Source organism: Salarias fasciatus, chromosome 14, assembly GCF_902148845.1.
Source record: "Salarias fasciatus chromosome 14, fSalaFa1.1, whole genome shotgun sequence".
Lineage (NCBI taxonomy): Eukaryota > Metazoa > Chordata > Actinopteri > Blenniiformes > Blenniidae > Salarias > Salarias fasciatus.
In genome coordinates this window covers 522103-542151 of record NC_043758.1, presented here as the reverse complement: position 1 = coordinate 542151, position 20049 = coordinate 522103, and the positions used below count along the sequence as shown (strand labels likewise).

General features: G+C 52.0%; 1 protein-coding gene across 8 annotated transcripts; it reads right to left on the bottom strand.

The window, feature by feature from the left end:
- Positions 1-248: 248 nt before the first annotated feature.
- LOC115400469 (nesprin-2) lies at positions 249-18955 on the bottom strand. Of its 8 annotated transcripts, none has more exons than XM_030108347.1 (14): positions 18643-18955; positions 15383-15647; positions 14767-14917; positions 13993-14175; positions 12107-12241; positions 11806-12000; positions 11190-11319; positions 10962-11102; positions 9779-9861; positions 8903-9106; positions 2679-2710; positions 2585-2645; positions 2319-2371; positions 249-1432 (listed from the first exon to the last, which is right to left on the bottom strand). In XM_030108347.1, the coding sequence occupies exons 2-14, from the start codon at positions 15634-15636 to the stop codon at positions 1252-1254; spliced, it is 1803 nt and encodes a 600-aa protein (XP_029964207.1). In that variant the 5' UTR covers positions 15637-15647; positions 18643-18955; the 3' UTR covers positions 249-1251. The 8 variants fall into 8 exon arrangements, with proteins under 8 accessions (XP_029964207.1, XP_029964208.1, XP_029964209.1 ...); XM_030108348.1 differs by having other exon boundaries at positions 2585-2667; positions 2701-2710; XM_030108349.1 differs by having other exon boundaries at positions 2679-2707.
- Between the last annotated feature and the right edge of the window lie 1094 nt (positions 18956-20049).

Genomic DNA, 20049 nt, shown 5'->3' with positions numbered 1-20049 from the left:
AGACAATGACATTAATTCGCAAATAAATAAATGAGGTTCTCTGACATGGACAGAATTTGATGGGATGGAAAAAGGGGCGGAGCCTGAACAGCCTTTGCTTCCAGTTCATTCACATAATGGAGCTCAAAATTAAAAATCCAGTTTCTCCTCTTACTTTCTTTGTCAGGTTAAAACGTCCAATCAGAGAATTCCTTTGCTAACATTAAGCAGTACACACACACACACACACGCAATATTAATCATGTCGTCAATCCATTTTATTTATTTTACAACAAACGTTTCATTGAATGTAGAGTCAACATATCAAATGTCCCAAAAAGTCTGAAAAACGTCTTCAAAAAGCCTTGAAATGTTTCTGCGCAGTCTTCAAGGTTAAAACCAGCGACGGAGGACGGATTCACTCTGCTGCCCGACAGGAAACCGAGCCAGAGGATTGGAGCCGGGCCTGGTTCTGGTTCTGCTGCGAGTCTGCAGGTTCACATCCGCAACAGGAAACCATACACACTCACACACACACTCAAACGGAGCCGTTGGTTCTTTTTTCCTCACTTCATAATTAAAAACTAAATAAAACATCTTCATCCAGAAAAACATTTTGTTTCAAAGTAAAAGCAGCTGTTCTAGAGAACAAAACGTCTGACTGAAAGCTTCTTCGTTCCGTCTGCAGAACCCTGACTGGACGGAATACAGACATCATGAAGAACAGACAGTGGAGCAGAGCGGCTGTTCTGAGGAGAACCTCAGTGATGTTCTTCCAGAACCTTCAGCTGGCTCCGCTGCGGGTCAGGCCGGAGTGACCACTCTCCAGGTGCTTCCTGATTTCAGGTCAGACGTGGAACGTTGTGACGCTGGCGGCTGCACGGCGGCTCGTTCTGACAGGAACGTTCTAGCGTTCTAGCAGCCAGCGGAGACTGGGCGACCATTCCCCCTCGTTCAGGAACATCAGGTTCTGCTGAAGGTTCTGAAGCTGCTTCATGGTAACAAACTGGAACTTATTCAAATCAATCAGTGTTTCCTCAAGCTGGAATCAGAGGAACAGGAAGTGGAACAGGAAAGGACAGGAAGTGGAACAGGAAAGGACAGGAAGTGGAAGAAGTGTGGGACTCGATGAGGAACATGATGTGCTGTGGAACCTTCAGCTTCTCCATCAGTGAAGAAGCTGCGTTCGACATTCGAGACTGAAGGCTGGGTGAGGTCAAACCTCCGAGGGGCCGGGGCAGTGGGTGGGCGGGGCTTCGGGTGGGCGGGACTTCAGGTGGGCGGCGGACCGTTCACATATCTCAGAGCCAGGTTGATGGTGCGCGGCAGCCGGACGCCGCGGCGGCACGACGGCTCGGAGAACAGCCACCACACACAGGCCAGGAGGACCAGGGCCACAGACAGGAGCAGGTACAGGAGGGCGGGGGGGCACCAGGGGGGGTAACGGGAGGAGCTGGGGAAGAGTGAGGAGGAGAAACATCACGAGCTGCGACATGGACTTCATGAACCAGATATGAGGACGGGTCTGCTCTGGACCAGCTCCAGAGTCTGGTTCTGCAGGTTTCTGTTGTTCCCTCTCGCTCATGTGGAACTGTGCGGTTCTCTCTGGAACAGGGTCTTGTTGTTCTTGGCGCAGTGTGAATAAAGCTGAACTGAATGTGTATCGAGGTTTGGCGTTCCGCTAGGTTTTAAGGTTCTCTTTACGAACTAACATTTTCAAGTGAAAAAACTTTGGTTCGTTTTTGTCCGTTCACACAAACCCCTGACAACAAAACTCCTGAAAAGGCTCCCACGGTGGAAGTTTGTGAAAAGACTCGGCTGAATGGAAACACTACTATCAGCGCTCAGCAGCATCCAGAAGAGATAACTTGTTTTCAGCGTTTCTGCCGTTCCCGTGGAAACAGACTGTTTTCAGAATGCTGTAGTGTCAACGTGAAACTTCTCTGAAACATACAGGTCAGAGCAGCGTGACTTCTCTGGAAATGTTGTGTAAGTTGTTTTAAAGCCACACGATCCTCGGGCCTCCTCCCAATCAGCCGTTTTAAGCGCCTCTGAGTTCAGACTCAGCAGCTTCCTGGCGTTCAGGAGTCCTGCAGCCCACAGGGTCCCGGCAGGTTCTCCGATCAGAACGCTGTGGAACCGTCTGAACGCAGCTGCAGAAGCAGCCAGCTCAGCTGCCTGGTGGCTCGCCGGCCGCTGACCTCGCCTGATTCGCCCCACATGCTCCGAGTTCAACAGAAGGCGGCTGTTGTGCTGATCTCTGCGGTTCGCAGACATTTCCCACGAGACGCAGCGGCTGAGCGTCTTATCGCCGCATCAGGCGCGTCTGAGGTTCTCACCTTTGCTCGGAGGGAAGACGCTCAGCTTCCTGGCAAGTCGACTCCGCTTCGGCCTGCAAGACACACAGCTTCTGTTAGTCCTCCTGCTTCCAGGCAACCAGAACCCTCACACGTACACACGTACACACGCACACGCACACACACACACACAGGCCGTCTGTGACGCTGCTCCCAACGCTACATCCCGCTTCCCACTGACTCCTCCCACAAAATGTTAACCACGCCCACTTCTCAAGTCCTGATGAGACAGAGAAGCTTCAGCTCACCTGGACACCTGAAAGACAGCCAGGCGTCATCCAATCAGAGGGGGGCGTGGCCCCCAGCGGCATCCAATCAGAGGGGGGCGTGGTCCCCAGTGACGTCCAATCAGAGGGGGGCGTGGCCTCCAGCTGCTGTGACAGGGAGAGGGCGGAGGCAGGAAAAGGCTGGTCAGGAGAAGCCACAGGATGATGTTCATTGTAACAGTGCCATACACACACACACACACACACACACACACACACACACACACACACACACACACACACACACACACACACACACACACACACACACACACACACACACACACACACACACACACACACACACACACACACACACACACACACACACACAGGGAGATGGAGGTCATATCCGGATAGTACCATTGACATGCACTAGGGGGCAGCAGTGAGGCGCCTCAGTTTCAGGGACGATTTCCTCCATGTTTTTACAACAGTACTCTTTTCAAAGGCGCGAACACGCACATGTACACGTACAAACACACACACAAAGAAATGTCATTGTAAAGAACAGACAATGCTGACATGGAGAGGGGAGGGAGATAAAGAAAGGATTGAAGAAGGAAGTGAGCTCCTGCTTCTCAGCCAGACTTGACGGGTCATTCGGGACTTTCTGGATTAGGAGTGTGACCGACGACGGACGAGGAGATAGGGGGAGTGGGGAGTTTGAGCACCCGTGTGATCCCAGGGGCCATGGTCTAAGGGGCTTTGCACCCCTGATAGGGTCTCCCATCAGGTCCTGGGTGACAGGCCTGACAGGGTAGATCCAAAGCCCTTACGAGAAACACAAAAAGAAAGGTCATTACGTTGCCCGGTATGGCGCCGCCGGAGCCCCAACCTGGAGCCAGGCCTTGAGCTTGTGAGGGCTCCACCTCCACACACAGCCTAGGCTCTGGAACCCAACCTCTGGAGAAGGGGTGGACCCTCCACCTCTCTGGCGTTGCCTGCGGTCAGAGGCGGTGGTCTGGTCTGGTTCTCTTACAGCCCCACAGCTCAGCCGAGACTCCATGGTTCTACTGGGGGACTTCAACGCTCACATGGGCAGCGACAGTGAGACCTGGAGAGGGGTTATCGGGATCGACTTTTTTGTTGAGTCATCTAACCTCTGACCTTGTGTCTTGGACACTCGGGTGAAGAAAGGAGCAGAGCGGTGGTCTTAAGGTCTCCGCTGCTGCCGTGGAGGCAAACCCCAAACCTGGTGGTGAAGACAGGAAGTCAGGGCTGCCGCCAAGCTGAAGGAGTCCTGTAGAGTTCCGTTGGCTCATGGGACTCCAGAAGCAGCTGAGAGGTGCTGACATGTGTTTTGTGGATTTGTCATTCGACCGCGTCCTTCGTGGTGTCTTGTGGGGGGGCTTTGGGAGTACGGAGTCTGGGGCCCCTTACTGAGGGCCGTCCGGTCTCTGTATGACTGGAGTAGGAGTCTGGTCCGCATTGCCAGCAGCAAGTCGGACCTGTTCCCGGTGGATGTTGGACTCCGGCAGGGCTGCCCTTTGTCACCACTTGTGTTCATAATTTCTATGGGCAGAATTTCTAGGTGCAGCCAGGAGCCAGAGGGGGTCTGGTTTGGGGACCACAGGATTCCATCTCTGCATTTTGCAGATGACGTTGTCCTGTTAGCTTAAGTCAACCTGGACCATCATGCACTGGGGCAGGTTGCTGCCGAGTGTGAAGGGATGGGGATGAGGATCAGCCCTCTTTGGGTCGGCAGAGAGACTCTGACAAAAGTTGAAGAGTTCAAGTATCGGTCAGTCTATGTTCCCACCCTCACCTATGGCCCTGAGTCTGGGTCATGACCGAAAGGACAAGATCCTGGATCCCAGCGGCTGAAATGAGCTTCCTCCGTAGGGGGGCTAGACTCCCTGAGAGACAGGGGGAGGAGCTACATCACCAGAGTGAGGAGCTCAGTCACCAGGGAGGAGCTCGGAGTAGAGTCGCTACTCTTCCACAAGGAGAGGAGCAGTTGAGGAGGCTCAGCTCCTCTTTAGGATGGAACCTCCTGGACGCCTGTGGGGGGGGGGGGGCCATACCCAGCGATGCCGAGCAGTGCCGAGCAGTGCGGTGCGACGGAGCGCGCCGCAGAGCGGGGCGGCGCAGAGCAGTGCTCACACGGAACACGGAGCGTGAGGGCGGGGCGCCCCTTGTACGGCCACGGCGCCCCCCCGTACATTGCGCCCTAGGCTGCCGTCTAGTTGGCCTATGCCTGGGACCGGCCCTGGGTCCATTTATTAATGTCGGTCATGTTCAAGGCAGGTCGAAGGTGCTGTCCGTCCCGTCTTGCTAGCAGCATGCACGCTCTCTCAGCCAATCAGCGCATCGTTGTCATAGAGATGACAGCCCATAATATCCTGTCACCCAGGCAACAGCCAATCAGCGTGGGCTCCCTCTTCTCTCAAACACACATGCATGCATGTACACACACGCACACACACAGCACGCAGGGCGCTGAGTGATTGAATACAACAGAAGTGGGAACATGAGAGATATTTGACTAAAAATGAAACAAAAAGTAGCGATAGAAAAGAGCGTAGCGATAGATTGGTGATTAATGAAAATAATATATGTTTAAAGAAAGATTTTTTTTTTTTTTTTTTTTGCAGAAAAATGCCATTTGCCCTGGGTCCGCAGCGAGGTGTGACGCGGTCCGGTCATGGACCGCGGTCCGCTAATTGAGGAACCCGGACCTAGGACACACTGGAGAGACTACCCATTTCACCCCTTAGCCCCCCCCCCCCCCCCCACCCCCCCTCGTCCCTACCCCTCCATTTTGCGTGTTCAGGAGGAGGGGTAGGAGTGTCCCAATTGTCATTATGACGTAGGGGTAGGGCCAAGAAGGAGGGCCAGTCACCCCTCCAAAAGGAGATTCTCCTGAGGCACACTTCAAACTGAGGGGTATGATCCAGTGGCAGCCGATGGCGAGGGGCACTTGTTTTGTCAGCCTAGACCGTGATTGGCGGGCGGGGTTAGTTCACTTCCGGCGGGAGCGATTGTTTCCACAGCCGCGTGTTCCAAGCGCATTCCAAACACAACAGATAGACGATTATTTTCAAAAAACTGGTTTCTTTAACACCCCTGCCTGGAATGTGGGGGTGGGAAACGAGCGCTCCTGCCAATGCAGAAGTGAAGTAACCCCGACAGCGGTTGTAGGTGGATATAACAAGCGCTCCCGCCGCCGCCCCTCGCCACCGGCCGCAGATTTCCCAGAAAGTCTTGCAAGATCGACAAGATGGCGGTGTCCACAACGAAAGAAGTTCATAAATGTAAGTATTTTCTCTCGGGGTGTCCTCAGATAGTCGACGATTTGATGATTCGTTCGAAGGGGCCTGATTCGACGGACAATAATAATACAGCAGATGCATCGAAAAATGTGGTTATTAAACGAAGATCATTCCATTCCAGCTGTATGGGGGTGCTGAATGACTGATTTTACATAGAATTGCTTGTTATTTTTCCAAATAAACATGATATAAAGCCTATTTGATATACATGTTAGCCTATCAAATATACTGTGGAAAAATTTACTTAACTTGTACTTTTATCCAATATTCTATCTATTTAGTGTTTGTGAACGAACCACCATGGTGAGTGGATCCGATGCAGAGCATCGTCACAGAGCAGCATCTCGGTGGTGATTTGGCTTAACTTTAAAAGGCTCACAATGTCGGGAAAAAAAACCTCAGAACAAGTCAAAGATGATCCACAAAAAGCCAAATGCAAATTGTGTCAGCAGCTCCTTTCATATCACTCCACAACAACATGGCTTTCCACCTTAAACGGGTAAGTATCCAGATAATTGGGCTACTAAAAGACAGTTCTGTTACTCAATTCTCAATTTTAATGCTGACTTTAATTTCGTTTAATTGTAATATTTTAGGTTATCATTATATTATTATTTTTATTTATCTAAAAGGCTAATTCTATTTAATTTAGTGTTTGTTTTTGCATGGATGTTGCGCTGCGAAACGGACCGACACAGTGCAATTAAGCCTATTTCATTTAATTTGAGCAGATAATGTGAGAAGTTGTTTAGCCAAAAAATGTGAGCTTATCTGCAGAGATTATAGATACAAATAAATGACATGCTTTAGCCCGTTTGTTAGAAGAGGGTTTGGTTATGGTAATTTGAACAATACTTCATTTGTTCATTTGTTGTTCCAGTCTGGTTCAGTTGTGTGTAGGAAAAAAAAAGTGTTGTTTTACCTGCCTTTTTTTTTTTATTACTGTAACATTCTGCTGTAGCTTAAAGGTGCATTAAAGGTTGTATAGAGGATTTTCCACGGAGGGAGAAATCCAGTGACAGTTAGTCCTTTTTGAAATGCTGCGCATGCGTGACGCACACCCCCTCCTCCCCCGCTCTCTCCGGAGGACCGCCTCCTCCTTACGCAGAAAGTAGCAAGTAGCATGTAGCAACTTAGCATCACAGCGCTAACACATAGCTACCAACGTGTCCTTTTGAACAACACAAACACAGCGAATATGAGTAAAATCCTGTACTTGTGCCAAATCCTGTCCCTGACCCGTCCCTGCTCTTGGGTGGATCAGAGGAGGACGGGGAGGTTTGTGTGGAGCTGCAGGACTGGAGCAGACTCACGCTCGGAGCTCACAGCTGGTCTGTCTGTGCGCTGCAGCCTGCAGAAGTGAACAAACCACCCCTCCTCCTCTCACTCTCCGGACTTTTTCATACAAGTCTTGTTTTAAGATTAAACATACATTTTCGCCAAATGGCAGCACGTTGTAGCTATGATTAAGAAAAATTGTCTCAAGTCTACATGTGAAAAGGTGTTGATTGCGGCAGCAGAGCTTAGCATGGGGGGAGTGGGGTGGAGCGCATGGGGGAGTGTTGTGCCGACAACAGGAGGGGGGGTACGTAAAGTGCGTAGGAGCATGACAGTTACGCTAAAAATGTAGAGAGGTTGATATAGAAAACCAATAGATAACGAGGCTACCTCGTTATTGATTGGATAAAGTAATATTGATTTTACAACCTCCAGAGTTGATTAATTTTTATTTTATTTTTTTTAATCATGATAAAAACAAGGCTGCTGCAGCTTAGTAACGCCATTTTTTTTTAGCTTTAATTCATTTTTGTTAGTAATAAAGATCTTCTATACAACCTTTAAGGAGTTTTTCAACCTTAAAAATACTTATTTTCCACCATAAATATGTTACACGTTTTTAATGATGTGTACAATGTGCCCTGACATATTCATTACAAGTACCTCTAACAGCGCTAAATTGTCACTTGAAAGTCACAGTGCCGGTCCGGCACCAGAATTTTTTGGGGAGAATTTGAAAGGAATGACGTAATGCACGCTCCGGCTGTTAGGTTTCGCTTTGTCTGCCATTACTCCACCAGATGCTTAGTGAGCAACAACTGAACAGGATCTTCCAGAAAGTAAGAACAGACTGGCTTCTAGCACTGCCACAGCTCCACACAGACTCCACCAGGTGAAAGAAACTTACATTTTACTTGAGCGCTACTAAAAGAGCGAAGACGGAGTTCCCCTCTTCCGTGCACGCGAGCCACAGGCACGAGTGTTTCACTAAGCTGCATTACGCCCAAGGCCTGCAGGGGGCGCTGTTTCGCATAAAACTTGCAAACTCCTTAATGCGCCTTTAAATGATTCTGAAACAAAACAAAACAAAACAAAACAAAACAAAACAAAACAAAAACATGATAGATTCGACTATCAGTCGACGATCAGCAGGATCGGACGGATCAGATTCGACTATGTAAATTCTTAGTCGGGAACACCTCTAATTTTCTCAATTAATAAAGTTTTAAAATGTAAGTAAAACATTCTTCTTCGGCAAACAGTTGTCGCATCTGCCTACGTCATCGGCAGCGGCGACTACTGATGACGTACGCGACTGTCGAAGGGGTGTTCCAATTCGGAGGGGTTTACTTTTGGCCCTACCCCTTAGCACTCTGTTTCAAAGGGGGAGGGCTAGGAAGAGAAATGGGACTGGGCCTATGTCTCTCTGCTGGCCTGGGAACGCCTCGGGATCCTCCAGGAAGAGCTGGAGGAAGAGTCTGGGGACAGGAAGTCTGGACATCCCTACTGAGACTGCTGGCCCCGCGACCCAGTCCCGAATAAGCGGTAGAAAGTTGATGAATGGATGGATGAATGGATGGACGGATGGATGACTTCTTTGAATCTGCAGGTTCTGAAGAGTCCTGCAGAGCAAGCGTTCAGTCTGATGGAGCAGAGACGGGATGGAAATGAAGGCTTAAGGTGGCAAACCTCCAGGAACCGAACCAGAGGCCAACGGTGCAGACCACTACACCACATCCTAACAAACCTTGTTCTCATCAGTCTGCACAGCTCTGGAACGGGACGTCCTGGTCTGGGACTGGGCGGGGCTTTGCACTCCGAGCCACGCCTCCACGCGGCCTCCCGGGAAGAACCCGGGCTCGCCGTCCAGGCGGTCCGGTGTGGAGGTGGTCCAGCGGTCCTGGTCCTGTTCCCCTATCCCAGGGAGGACCCGGTCCAGACTGCCTTGGATCTGCAGGGGACAGAACACAGAGACGTTATGAGACATTCAGCTTCCTGCTGAAGCCGAGACTGACGCTTCTCTGCAGGAACCCTTCAGTTCTCACTGGAACTCAGCAGATCCCCTCTAACATCAGATTATAGAGCATCTTCCTCCTCTAACATCAGATTATAGAGCATCTTCCTCCTCTAACATTCAGATTATAGAGCATCTTCCTCCTCTAACATCAGATTATAGAGCATCTTCCTCCTCTAACTTCAGATTATAGAGCATCTTCCTCCTCTAACTTCAGATTATAGAGAATCTTCCTCCTCTGACATCAGATTATAGAGCATCTTCCTCCTCTGTATTATTAATCTTCTGTTTACACCTGTTTGGGTTGACTTTTGTTCTTTCTTCAAAATAAAGAGTAGAAAGACCCGGTGGGATATTACCCACAATGCAACAGCTACAGGAGGAATGTCAGTGGACTTTACCTTGCAGTCATTTGCTTGTGGACATGTGTTTTGAGAAAATGTCTATTTTCATCTCTTAAGCTCTGCCCCGCAGCAATGCGAAACTTAATATTTAAATTTAAAGTTATGATGACTTAATTTCACCAGTTTGACCCGTATCTTCCACGTTCTGACGGTCTGAAGGAGAACGTCGGCAGAACGCCGGCCGGACCGCGGCTGCTCTACTCACCATGTCCACGCTGTCGCTGGACCCAGAGTCCAGAGAACCCAGGAGGCTCCACCTCTTCAGGGCGCCGTCTCCGCGACACAGACCTGCACGGAACGGCAGAGACAGACTGCTGGACGCTCTCTGCACGCTACAAGGTTCAAGAGACATGCAACGTTTCCATGGAAACAGCAGAAACACTGTAGTTCTCATGTTGCTCCACTAGTTGGTGCTGTTAGTTTCTGTAATGAAACCACAGAGAACAACAAGCTCTGAACATGAACACTGGAGAACACGACATTCATATGGACGGAACACCAGGCTGGACTGTTGCTACAGTGACTGTTAGCTCTAAAAGTACCACGTCCAGGAGAATCTGGACTGGGATCAGGAGTGATCAATTCAGTTGCAAAATGCTGCTGAAGTTCAGTCGACCGCAGAACGAGCCGAGAACCTGAAGAGACAGAACGTTCTCCTCTCCGCCACTCATCAGCCTCAACGTCCCAGTTTTACACTGCTGAGGTTCTGCTGGAGAACGCTTCACTGCCGGAGAACGCTTCACTGCCGGAGAACGCTTCACTGCCGGAGAACGCTTCACTGCCGGAGAACGCTTCACTGCTAGAGAACGCTTCACTGCTAGAGAACGCTTCACTGCTAGAGAACGCTTCACTGCTGGAGAACGCTTCACTGCTGGAGAACGCTTCACTGCTGGAGAACGCTTCACTGCTCGAGAACGCTTCACTGCTAGAGAACGCTTCACTGCCGGAGAACGCTTCACTGCCAGAGAACGCTTCACTGCAAGAGAACGCTTCACTGCCGGAGAACGCTTCACTGCTAGAGAACGCTTCACTGCCGGAGAACGTTTCACTGCCGGAGAACGCTTCACTGCCGGAGAACGCTTCACTGCCGGAGAACGTTTCACTGCCGGAGAACGCTTCACTGCCGGAGAACGCTTCACTGCCGGAGAACGCTTCACTGCCTGAGAACGCTTCACTGCTGGAGAACGCTTCACTGCTGGAGAACGCTTCACTGCTAGAGAACGCTTCACTGCTAGAGAACGCTTCACTGCTGGAGAACGCTTCACTGCTGGAGAACGCTTCACTCCCGGAGAACGCTTCACTGCTGAGGTTCTGCTGGAGAACCGTTCTCTGGAGAAAGAACCTCTCGCTCCTGTGTCCAGGGTTCAGGGAGGGGAACCGGCTCGTACCAGTGCTGGCGCTGCAGTAGGAGGAGTCTGCGTCGTCCGGGGACAGGGAGCGTCCCACGTCCACCGACGGGTCCCACTCCAGGAACTGCTGCTCTGGGGACGGCGAGGACGGAGGCTGATGGAGGGGACAGCGTCTCACACCTGCACAAAAAGACGCAGAGAACCCTGGTCCTGCAGTCCCACACCTGCTGAGACGTGCTCAGTCACATGTCCCCACTGTCCCTTTACTTTGAGGAGAGCTCGGCGCTGCAGGGACGTCCAGGTGGAGCGTCTGAAGCGCTCCTTCTTCTTCCAGAAAAGACTCGGAGGGACAGCCTGAGTCTGTGGCCTGAGACAGAATACAGTCGTCCTCAAAGACCTGGAGGAGGAGGAGGAGGAGGAGGAGGAAGAAGAGGAGGAGGAGGAGGAGGAGGAGGGGGAGGAGGAGGAGGAGGGAGAGACTACTGGAAAATAAAGTCCAAAATAAACTGAGTCTGTTTAGATCTTCAGATGAGCTTCAGATGGTCACCTCTGTGTGTGTGTGAGTTAGAGATGCGCGGATGGCTCATTTTTCCATCCGCAACCGCTTCTTAAAATCTATATCCTCCCGCTATCTGCCCGCACGAAAGATTTTTTTTAATCAATTTTCAAAACCGAACCCGCCCGCCATCCGCAGAATAGCGTTAATTTGTTTTTTTTATTTGAGTGCTTCAACCGCACCCCACCCGAATGTCATTAAAATCTTCATTTTTCGACACATCATCCGCCCGATCCGCGGTTATCCGCGGGCTCCGCGGGTGCAACCGCAATCCGCGCATCTCTAGTGTGAGTGTGAGTGTGAGTGTGTGTGTGTGTGTGTGTGTACCAGTCTCATGCTGAGCAGCCGTGTGTGTGTGCGTGAGATGTTGTTGTAGATGCGGTTGCAGTTCCTCAGCAGCTCCAGCAGGTGGCTCTCCACCCGCTGAGCGTCCGGCGGCTGGCTGCGCTGGATCAAGGCCTCGCCGCGCTGCAGCAGGCCGCTCACCCGGGCCCAGTTCACACACACCCGCTGCTGGAACGACTGTTCACACACAACAACAACAACAACAACAACACACACTCGCTGCTGGAACGACGGTGAGAATGGGCAGCGTGAGTGTGACGGCCGGTGTGGAACCAACACACACCTGCAGCTGCCGCAGCTTCTCACAGCTGCTTCCTCTCAGCTGATCCACCTCCGACAGGCTGACCTCCATGTCAGCCAACCACAGCGCAAGCTCCTCCCTCTGGTCGTCAAACTCCTCCCACTCCAACATGAAGACCTGAGAGGACGGACACACACACACACACAGGTTTGTATTTCTATCCTTGTGAGGACATAATCATAACTGACATACTGCATTTACTAGCCCCTGACCCAGACCACAACACAGCCTAACCCTAAAGAAATGTTTTGACCTTTTACTTTTTTCAGTAACAACAACATGGTCAAGAAAACACTGTTTCCCCTCATTAGGACCGGAAAAATGTCCAACAAGGCACATCGTGCAGGTTTTCCTATCCTTGTGGGGACATTTGGCCCCCACAAGTACAGAAACACACACACACACACACACACACACACACACACACACACACACACACACACACACACACACACACACACACACACACACACACACACACACACACACACACACACACACACACACACACACACACACACACACACACACACACACACACACACACACACACACACACACACACACACACACACACACACACACACACACACACACACACACACACACACACTTCAAATTGCAACAGAAGCAGAGACTGAAAGCTAAAACTCTGCAGGACCAAGCAAGATTTATGTGAATTAACGGGAATAAACAGGAATTTTCAAAGTGAAGTTTCTCCTGACAGTGAAGCATAACGTGTATTCATCAGAGTGGACATGGAGGACAGAGGGGAGAGCTGGAGGACGGAGGGAGAGCTGGAGGACGGAGGGGAGAGCTGGAGGACGGAGGGGAGAGCTGGAGGACGGAGGGGAGAGCTGGAGGACGGAGGGAGAGCTGGAGGACGGAGGGGAGAGCTGGAGGACGGAGGGAGAGCTGGAGGACGGAGGGAGAGGTGGAGGACGGAGGGGGAGCTGGAGGATGGAGGGAGAGCTGGAGGACGGAGGGAGAGCTGGAGAACGGAGGGAGAGTTGGAGAATGGAGGGAGAGCTGGAGGACGGAGGGAGAGTTGGAGAATGGAGGGAGAGCTGGAGGACGGAGGGAGAGCTGGAGGACGGAGGGAGAGGTGGAGGACGGAGGGGGAGCTGGAGGATGGAGGGGGAGCTGGAGGATGGAGGGAGAGCTGGAGGACGGAGGGAGAGCTGGAGAACGGAGGGAGAGTTGGAGGGAGAGCTGGAGGACGGAGGGGGAGCTGGAGGATGGAGGGAGAGTTGGAGAACGGAGGGAGAGTTGGAGGACGGAGGGGGAGCTGGAGGATGGAGGGAGAGCTGGAGGAGGGAGGGAGAGCTGGAGGACGGAGGGAGAGCTGGAGGACGGAGGGAGAGTTGGAGAACGGAGGGAGAGTTGGAGGACGGAGGGGGAGCTGGAGGACGGAGGGGGAGCTGGAGGACGGAGGGGAGAGCTGGAGGACGGAGGGAGAGCTGGACGGAGGAAAGACAGTGCTAACCTTAACCCACTGTGACCCTGACCCCTGATGACCCTGACCCACTGTGACCCTGACCTCTGATGACCCTAACCCACTGTGACCTTTCCCCTTCTGTGGAGGGTCAGGCTCTTCTCATGTAACACGTTGGATTTCTGGACGGCGGTGTGTCTTCTGTGACGGGTTGGAGGGATTAGTGCTGGACTCTATATTCTATTATATACAGTATGTGTTTGTTCTTCAGTGAAGCACTGAACAGGGGGATGTCCCCCAGGAGGACGACGTCCCCCAGGAGGACGACGTCCCCCAGGAGGACGACGTCCCCCAGGAGGTGGACGGTGCTGCGTTCAGGTGACAGTAGGTGACGTGTTGGACACGTGGGGTTTCTGTGAGACATGTCCAGGACCTGCAGGCCTCCTACGATGGCTTCCAGTCTGCCGTTCACGTCGTCCCACCGCCGGCCGCAGTCTCGCGCCGCCGCCAGCAGTCGAGCCCGCATGGCGCCCTCAAACAGCCGAGTCAGGGTCCGATTCCTCCGCGTCAGGCCGTCCAGCTGGACCAGCCGAAGCCCCGCCTCCCGCCGCAGCCTCTGAACACACAGAGCGAAAAAACGAGTGGTTTCAGCACCGCTAGCAGGAAACGCACTGTTTCCTCATGAGCTGGAGTCCAACGTGCAGCACGGCGCTTCACATTGTGAAAGGAAACGTAGTGGAAACATCAGTTCAAGCTCAGAATTCACAGGAAATCAAAGTTTCCAGTGTGTGCAGAGACAATAACACAGCAACACAGAGACCAGGCCGCAGACAGATTCCTCCGATAGTAAAACTATATCATCACAATAACTTTTGCTCTGCAGTAAAGGAGCCTTAAAAGTGGCGTCTCACAGGTTCTCTGCTCTGATTGGACAGTCAGGCATCGGATGGAGTAATACCGCTTTGCCTCACTGGGCGGCAGCAGTGACTGTCAATGTTTGTTAGATTTTCAAAACCATCCATTTTTTCTGTTCTTGGACCGAAAACAGGAGAAGTGGAAGAGTCCACCATGATGATGAAGCTAATGGGAGCTGCTAGCTGCTAGCTGCTAGCTGGCCTCCTCAGGATGTGGCTAGCTGGCTAGCTGTGTTCAGTTTGATGGGTTTCTTTAAGCGTGCTGATTGTTGACATGTTTCACTTCCTCTCACCTCAAACGCCCTCAGTTCCTCTTTGGCGGCGGCGTAGGTAAAGTGGGCGGGCTTTGAGGAAGAGACGGCCTGTTCAGCCAATCGCAGCCAAGCGTCCAGGTGAGCATGTTCCTTCATGAAGTCATGCCAGAGCACCCACCGTCTCTCCAAACTACAGATGAAAAAAAAAAAAACATTATTCTGTGTACAGCTCCCAAAAGGTCAAAGTTCCAGAAGCGCCCCCCGGTGGCCACTGGTCCCACTCACCATAAACAAACTGTTAAAGCATTTCAGAGACATTATTGGAGAAGAAAGATGAGGCCTGATCTTCTCCAGCAGTTCATTTCAGATTAACGCAGCAAATATCCAATTATTTTAATATCAGTTTCAAATTAGTCCAATATTGAGATGACAGTCTGAGGACATTCCCATCCAGTGACTTTCTGAATAAACTGAGTGGAATCAAAATATATCTGACGTTACTTAAACAGCACGAGGAGCCGAACTCATCGTAACGGGTCTAAATAAAAGATGGCAGATGGCTGAACTTAGAAACGTCTCATAACCTAAGGAAAGAAGATGAAGAGCTGAGTGTTAACAGTTTGATGCGGTTCTGCTTCCAGCGGTCGACACTCACTGCACTTCCTCAACGTCTCCATCGCGGATCAAGCTGCCGTCTGCTGGCAGCAACTCCTCGCCCGTCTGGGACCAGGTCACTTCACCCGGGGGGTCATCAGACGGGGGTGGGGCCACAGCAGACATCATGTGACCTTCAGCCACTGAGGGCGGGGCCACGGCAGGCACCACGTGGCCTTCAGCCGATGAGGTCGGGGCCACGGCAGGCACCACGTGGCCTTCAGCCGATGAGGGCGGGGCCACGGCAGACATCATGTGATCGTCAGCTGATGGAAACAGAGGAGCAGACTCTTCAGAACAAAGAGCATGTTTGATCTTCAGAGTTTACAGAGAAGCGACAGAACTTGAAGACGCCGGTTCTGCTTCATCTGAAACGAAGAGGAGCAGCAAGGCTTCAGCCAACACTCAAACGGACTCTCAGGACTTCACACACAAATTCAAGTGAAGAACCATTCATACATCAACTGAGAACAGAAGGCTTTTCTTCTGAACACTAGAAACGCAGCTGTTTAATGTCTTCTGAGGTGGAAGTATTGGAAAACACTCCAACCCTGGTCCTGGTCCTGGTTCTCCAAGAAGGGACTTACTGCAGAACCAGACTCAAAAGAGATGTTCTGCTGCTCCAGTTAGTCTTAGAACTGAGTTTCTAAACCGGTGGTTCCTTTTCTCGGGGTAAAAACAAAGTTCAGGAAGTTCCAGAAGAACTGGACAGCAGATGGCGACAGAGGCCTCGGCTACATGGAGTTTACAGAGATGGTAACTGAGCTCCAACGGCTTCAGGTAATGCTAATGTTAACAAGCGATCACTGAGGAAACACGTTTCCACATTTATTCAGTGAGTGAAACACAGCATTAGCAGCTCTCCACCCATGACCATCAAACTCCACTGCAGTAATCACTGAGCGCTTCCACAGGACCAACAGATCAGTCCTCCTCCTCCTCTGGAAGGCGGATCACAGACGGCTGGAAAGGACCCGAACACACTGAAACCTGAGATCTTTGAAACTCATTTAGAGATGATCAGATTGTGAACGTTGCTGATTCTGCCCTTGCTTCTGCCCCTCTGCAGCTGGCGATCGCCTGGACGTCTCCGCCTCCGACGCTCCTCTTTTCAACATCTAGTTGAGGTTTCCTGCCTGTAAGACGCTGAACCAGTGAGGCGGTCCAACATTCAGCTCATGGTGTCGTAACAGCAGGGACGTGACGGATGCCTCCACCCAGACGTGTGATGACGTCTGAGCGGTGATCTCTTTACCCAGGACTCTACGCTAACCTGGCGTGAAGCCGTCCACATGTGAATCACCGAGGACAAACAAACCGCCCAAAACCAAACAGCAGACAGCAGCCAGTCGCAGCGTCCGGCAGTTTTCACGTGGCCGAGCGCTGTGCAACCCGACTGACGAGGCCTCTGCTCATTGGTCCACCCCGGCCACGCCTCCTCATACCGCATGAAGCCTGAACAGGTGCGAAAGATACTTTGAGCAACAGTTTGAACTTGTTTAAAGTCCAGGACATCAGTGGAAAGACGACGTGACCAATTTTGATTTCGGTTGTAGTCCAATTGGGACTGGGTGTAGGACTGGGTTTAGTCTGATCAGGACTGGGTGTAGGACTGGGTTTAGTCTGATCAGGACTAGGTGTAGGACTAGGTTTAGTCTGGGGTTTGATCCCATCATGTCAACAACTCCCTGGATTTAGGTCCTTCAGTCGGAGCTCAGCTGTCCGTCTGTCCAGGTCACTGAGCGTCATGACGTGAAGCATGAAGAATCCACAGGAAGAACATGAAGAATCCTGCCGTCTGACCCCATGAACTCAGAGAGAAGTGAATGTGATTGGCTGAAGTGACCAGGTGGTTTAACGAGGGCTGGTGATCAGAGAGCATCAGGATTTCCTCGCTCTGCCTCAGTCACTACGGAAAACTGGATCTGAGGTTTAAGGAACTCTGAAAGTCCCTGAAGGAGCGGAGGAGCCACACAGATCTCAATCTGACCCAAATCCAGGAAGGGTTCGTGTGGAGATTTGAATGTTGAACGAGCTAAGCTGGGAGCGGCGTCAGCAGGAGCCGGGCGACACAGACTTGCATAACTTTGCATATCAACCCGCTGACAGAAAACCTGACCAAGAAATACTCTGCTTCCTCTTCTCCGTTTGTCATCGTTTAATCAGTGAGCAGAGTGACGAGACACAGACGTGCTGATGTCTCCTGTTGGACATGTGGACGGTGAGGTCTGTCCCTCTGCGGCTGACCTGCAGGTCTCACCGCAGCAACACCTCACACTGTGTTTCCACTGTCAACAGCAGCGAGCAGGTCCATCCGGGAGCGTGCACGTCGCTGCAGGTAGCAGCAGTGAGCGTGCACGGCCAGGAGCGTGCACATCACTGCAGGTAGCAGCAGTGAGCGTGCACGGCCGGGAGCGTGCACGTCGCTGCAGGTAGCAGCAGTGAGCGTGCACGGCCAGGAGCGTGCACGCCCGGGAGCCTGGGAACTGAGCTTCCAACACAGAGAACGTCCTGAAGAACCACGTGACGGAGCGCAGAGCGCTCTGCTGGTTCTGCTCGAGAGAACCCCGGCAGGGGGGACCAGCCCAGAGGAGTCCAGAACACTGAGAGACGACCGCTCGGCTCTGAAGACCGCCACAGTGAGGCGAGAAGCGGTGGAACCTGCAGCAGACGGAGGTTCCACCGCAGGATGCCACTGTCCTTCACTGAACACAGCAGGCTGATGCTGTGGTCCACAGACAGCGGTTACTCGCCAGGACGCCCCGGCGGCGCCGCTCACCACCGCTCACAGAGCGCGCCGCCGTTCCCCGCTCCATCCTCCGCTCCACCCTCTGCTCCACCCTCCGCTCCACCCTCATGGAAATGAAACTTTTTAATATTGACTGATGCAAAACAGGAAGCAGCAGCTGTTCTGGGCCGCTTCCGGCCGGACACCGCTTCACACTGAAGTCATCCTGAAACGCCCGTAACCATGGCAACCGAGGGCCGGACACACACACCTTTGTAAAGTCATGTCCCGAGGGCGCACGAGACACTGGATACACTCAGTTATGAATGACTCTCGTGCACGCGCATCCACAAAGAAGGAAAACAGTCCGCGCACAGAAACCGGTTTTTAAAACTCGCACGCAGTGTGAACGAGCCGTCTGCTTTAAAGAGAGGAAAACAACCGGTGGCCGCTTCCGCCTCGGCCTGAGAGCACGCGCCAATACACAAAAACAAACTGCGCACAGTGCGCGCGCATGTGTGACGGTGGCTTACCTGCTGCTGGATGAACTCATCTCTGATGGACAGGTGAGAAAACACCTGAGGGCCGGGTCAGGTGAAAACCTGCTGGGTCCAGAGGAGGGCTAGGTCCAGGTGGGTTCTGGGTCCAGGTGGGTTCTGGGTCCAGGTGGGTTCTGAGTCCAGAGGAGGGCTAGGTCCAGGTGGGTTCTGAGTCCAGGTGGGTTCTGAGTCCAGGTGGGTTCTGGATCCAGGTGGGTTTCTGAGTCCAGGTGGGTTCTGGATCCAGGTGGGTTCTGGGTCCAGGTGGGTTCTGGGAGCCTCCACGTCCACAGCCCGGCGCTGTGAACAGCTGCAGGAAACTCGAGCTCACCTGCTGCAGGTCTTCAGGCCACGCCCCCTCAGCGGCTGAGTCCCGTTTCGCAGCAGGTTTGCGCCTCAGTTCGTCTCCTCCTGCTGAGTAACCCGGATTTAAACTGCTCTGGTGTGTGTTTTAAATACATGTTATTTGTTTGAATTGTGACACTTTATGTGGCAGTAGAGCTCAAACTGGTCTCTGGCTCAGCGGCTCCGGTTAAGGATACACCAAAGGACATATGCACCCTGAATGGGACGCGGCCCGGTCGACCTAGTTTACATTCGACATAAAGTCATAAAAACGGATTATTTGTTTATGATCGACCACAGAGATGAAACCTCTCCGCTGTCACGTAGTCCAGAGGACACGGGACCAAACGGGACAGTTAAAGGAGATTCAGAGAGGACAAATGAAAAAAGAGAAACAACCATTAAAAATAACAATCATCACTACTTACAACAAAAGGCAGCAACTCCTGCAGGACAGAAAGGAAGCCACTGCTCTCAAACAGTACAGTCGTACTACACCTCAACACACACACACACACACACACACACACACACACACACACACACACAGTCATCTGGACCGTGCTCTGGTCCTTCACTCCCGTCTCCATGTTCTACCTGTGCAGGAGCCGCCTGATGAATCCAGAGGCCTCAGCGTTTCCGAGCTGATCAAGTCCAGGTGGTTCCAAGGACCCAAGTTCCTTTGGGAACGAGAGCTCGACGCCAAGCAGGGCACATCAGAGCTGCTGGTGGGAGACCCCAAAGTCAAGGTAGCACAGGTGCTGAATACACTGACCAAAGAACAGGACAGTTTTCTGGAGCGATGGTCACAATTCTCAAAATGGACTACTGTGGTGAATGTTGTTGCACGCATTCATCGGCTGGTTGAGAGAGCTGCAAAGACACAACCTTTAAACGTCGAAGAAAGAAGGAAAGCCTCGCTTAAACTCATCAAGCTTGTGCAGCAGAATTATTTCAGAGAAGAACTGCTCATCCTGAGCCAGGAATCTGGAAAGCTCTCATGCAATCACCCACTCTACCAGCTTGACCCAGAGCTTCATGATGGCATACTGAGAG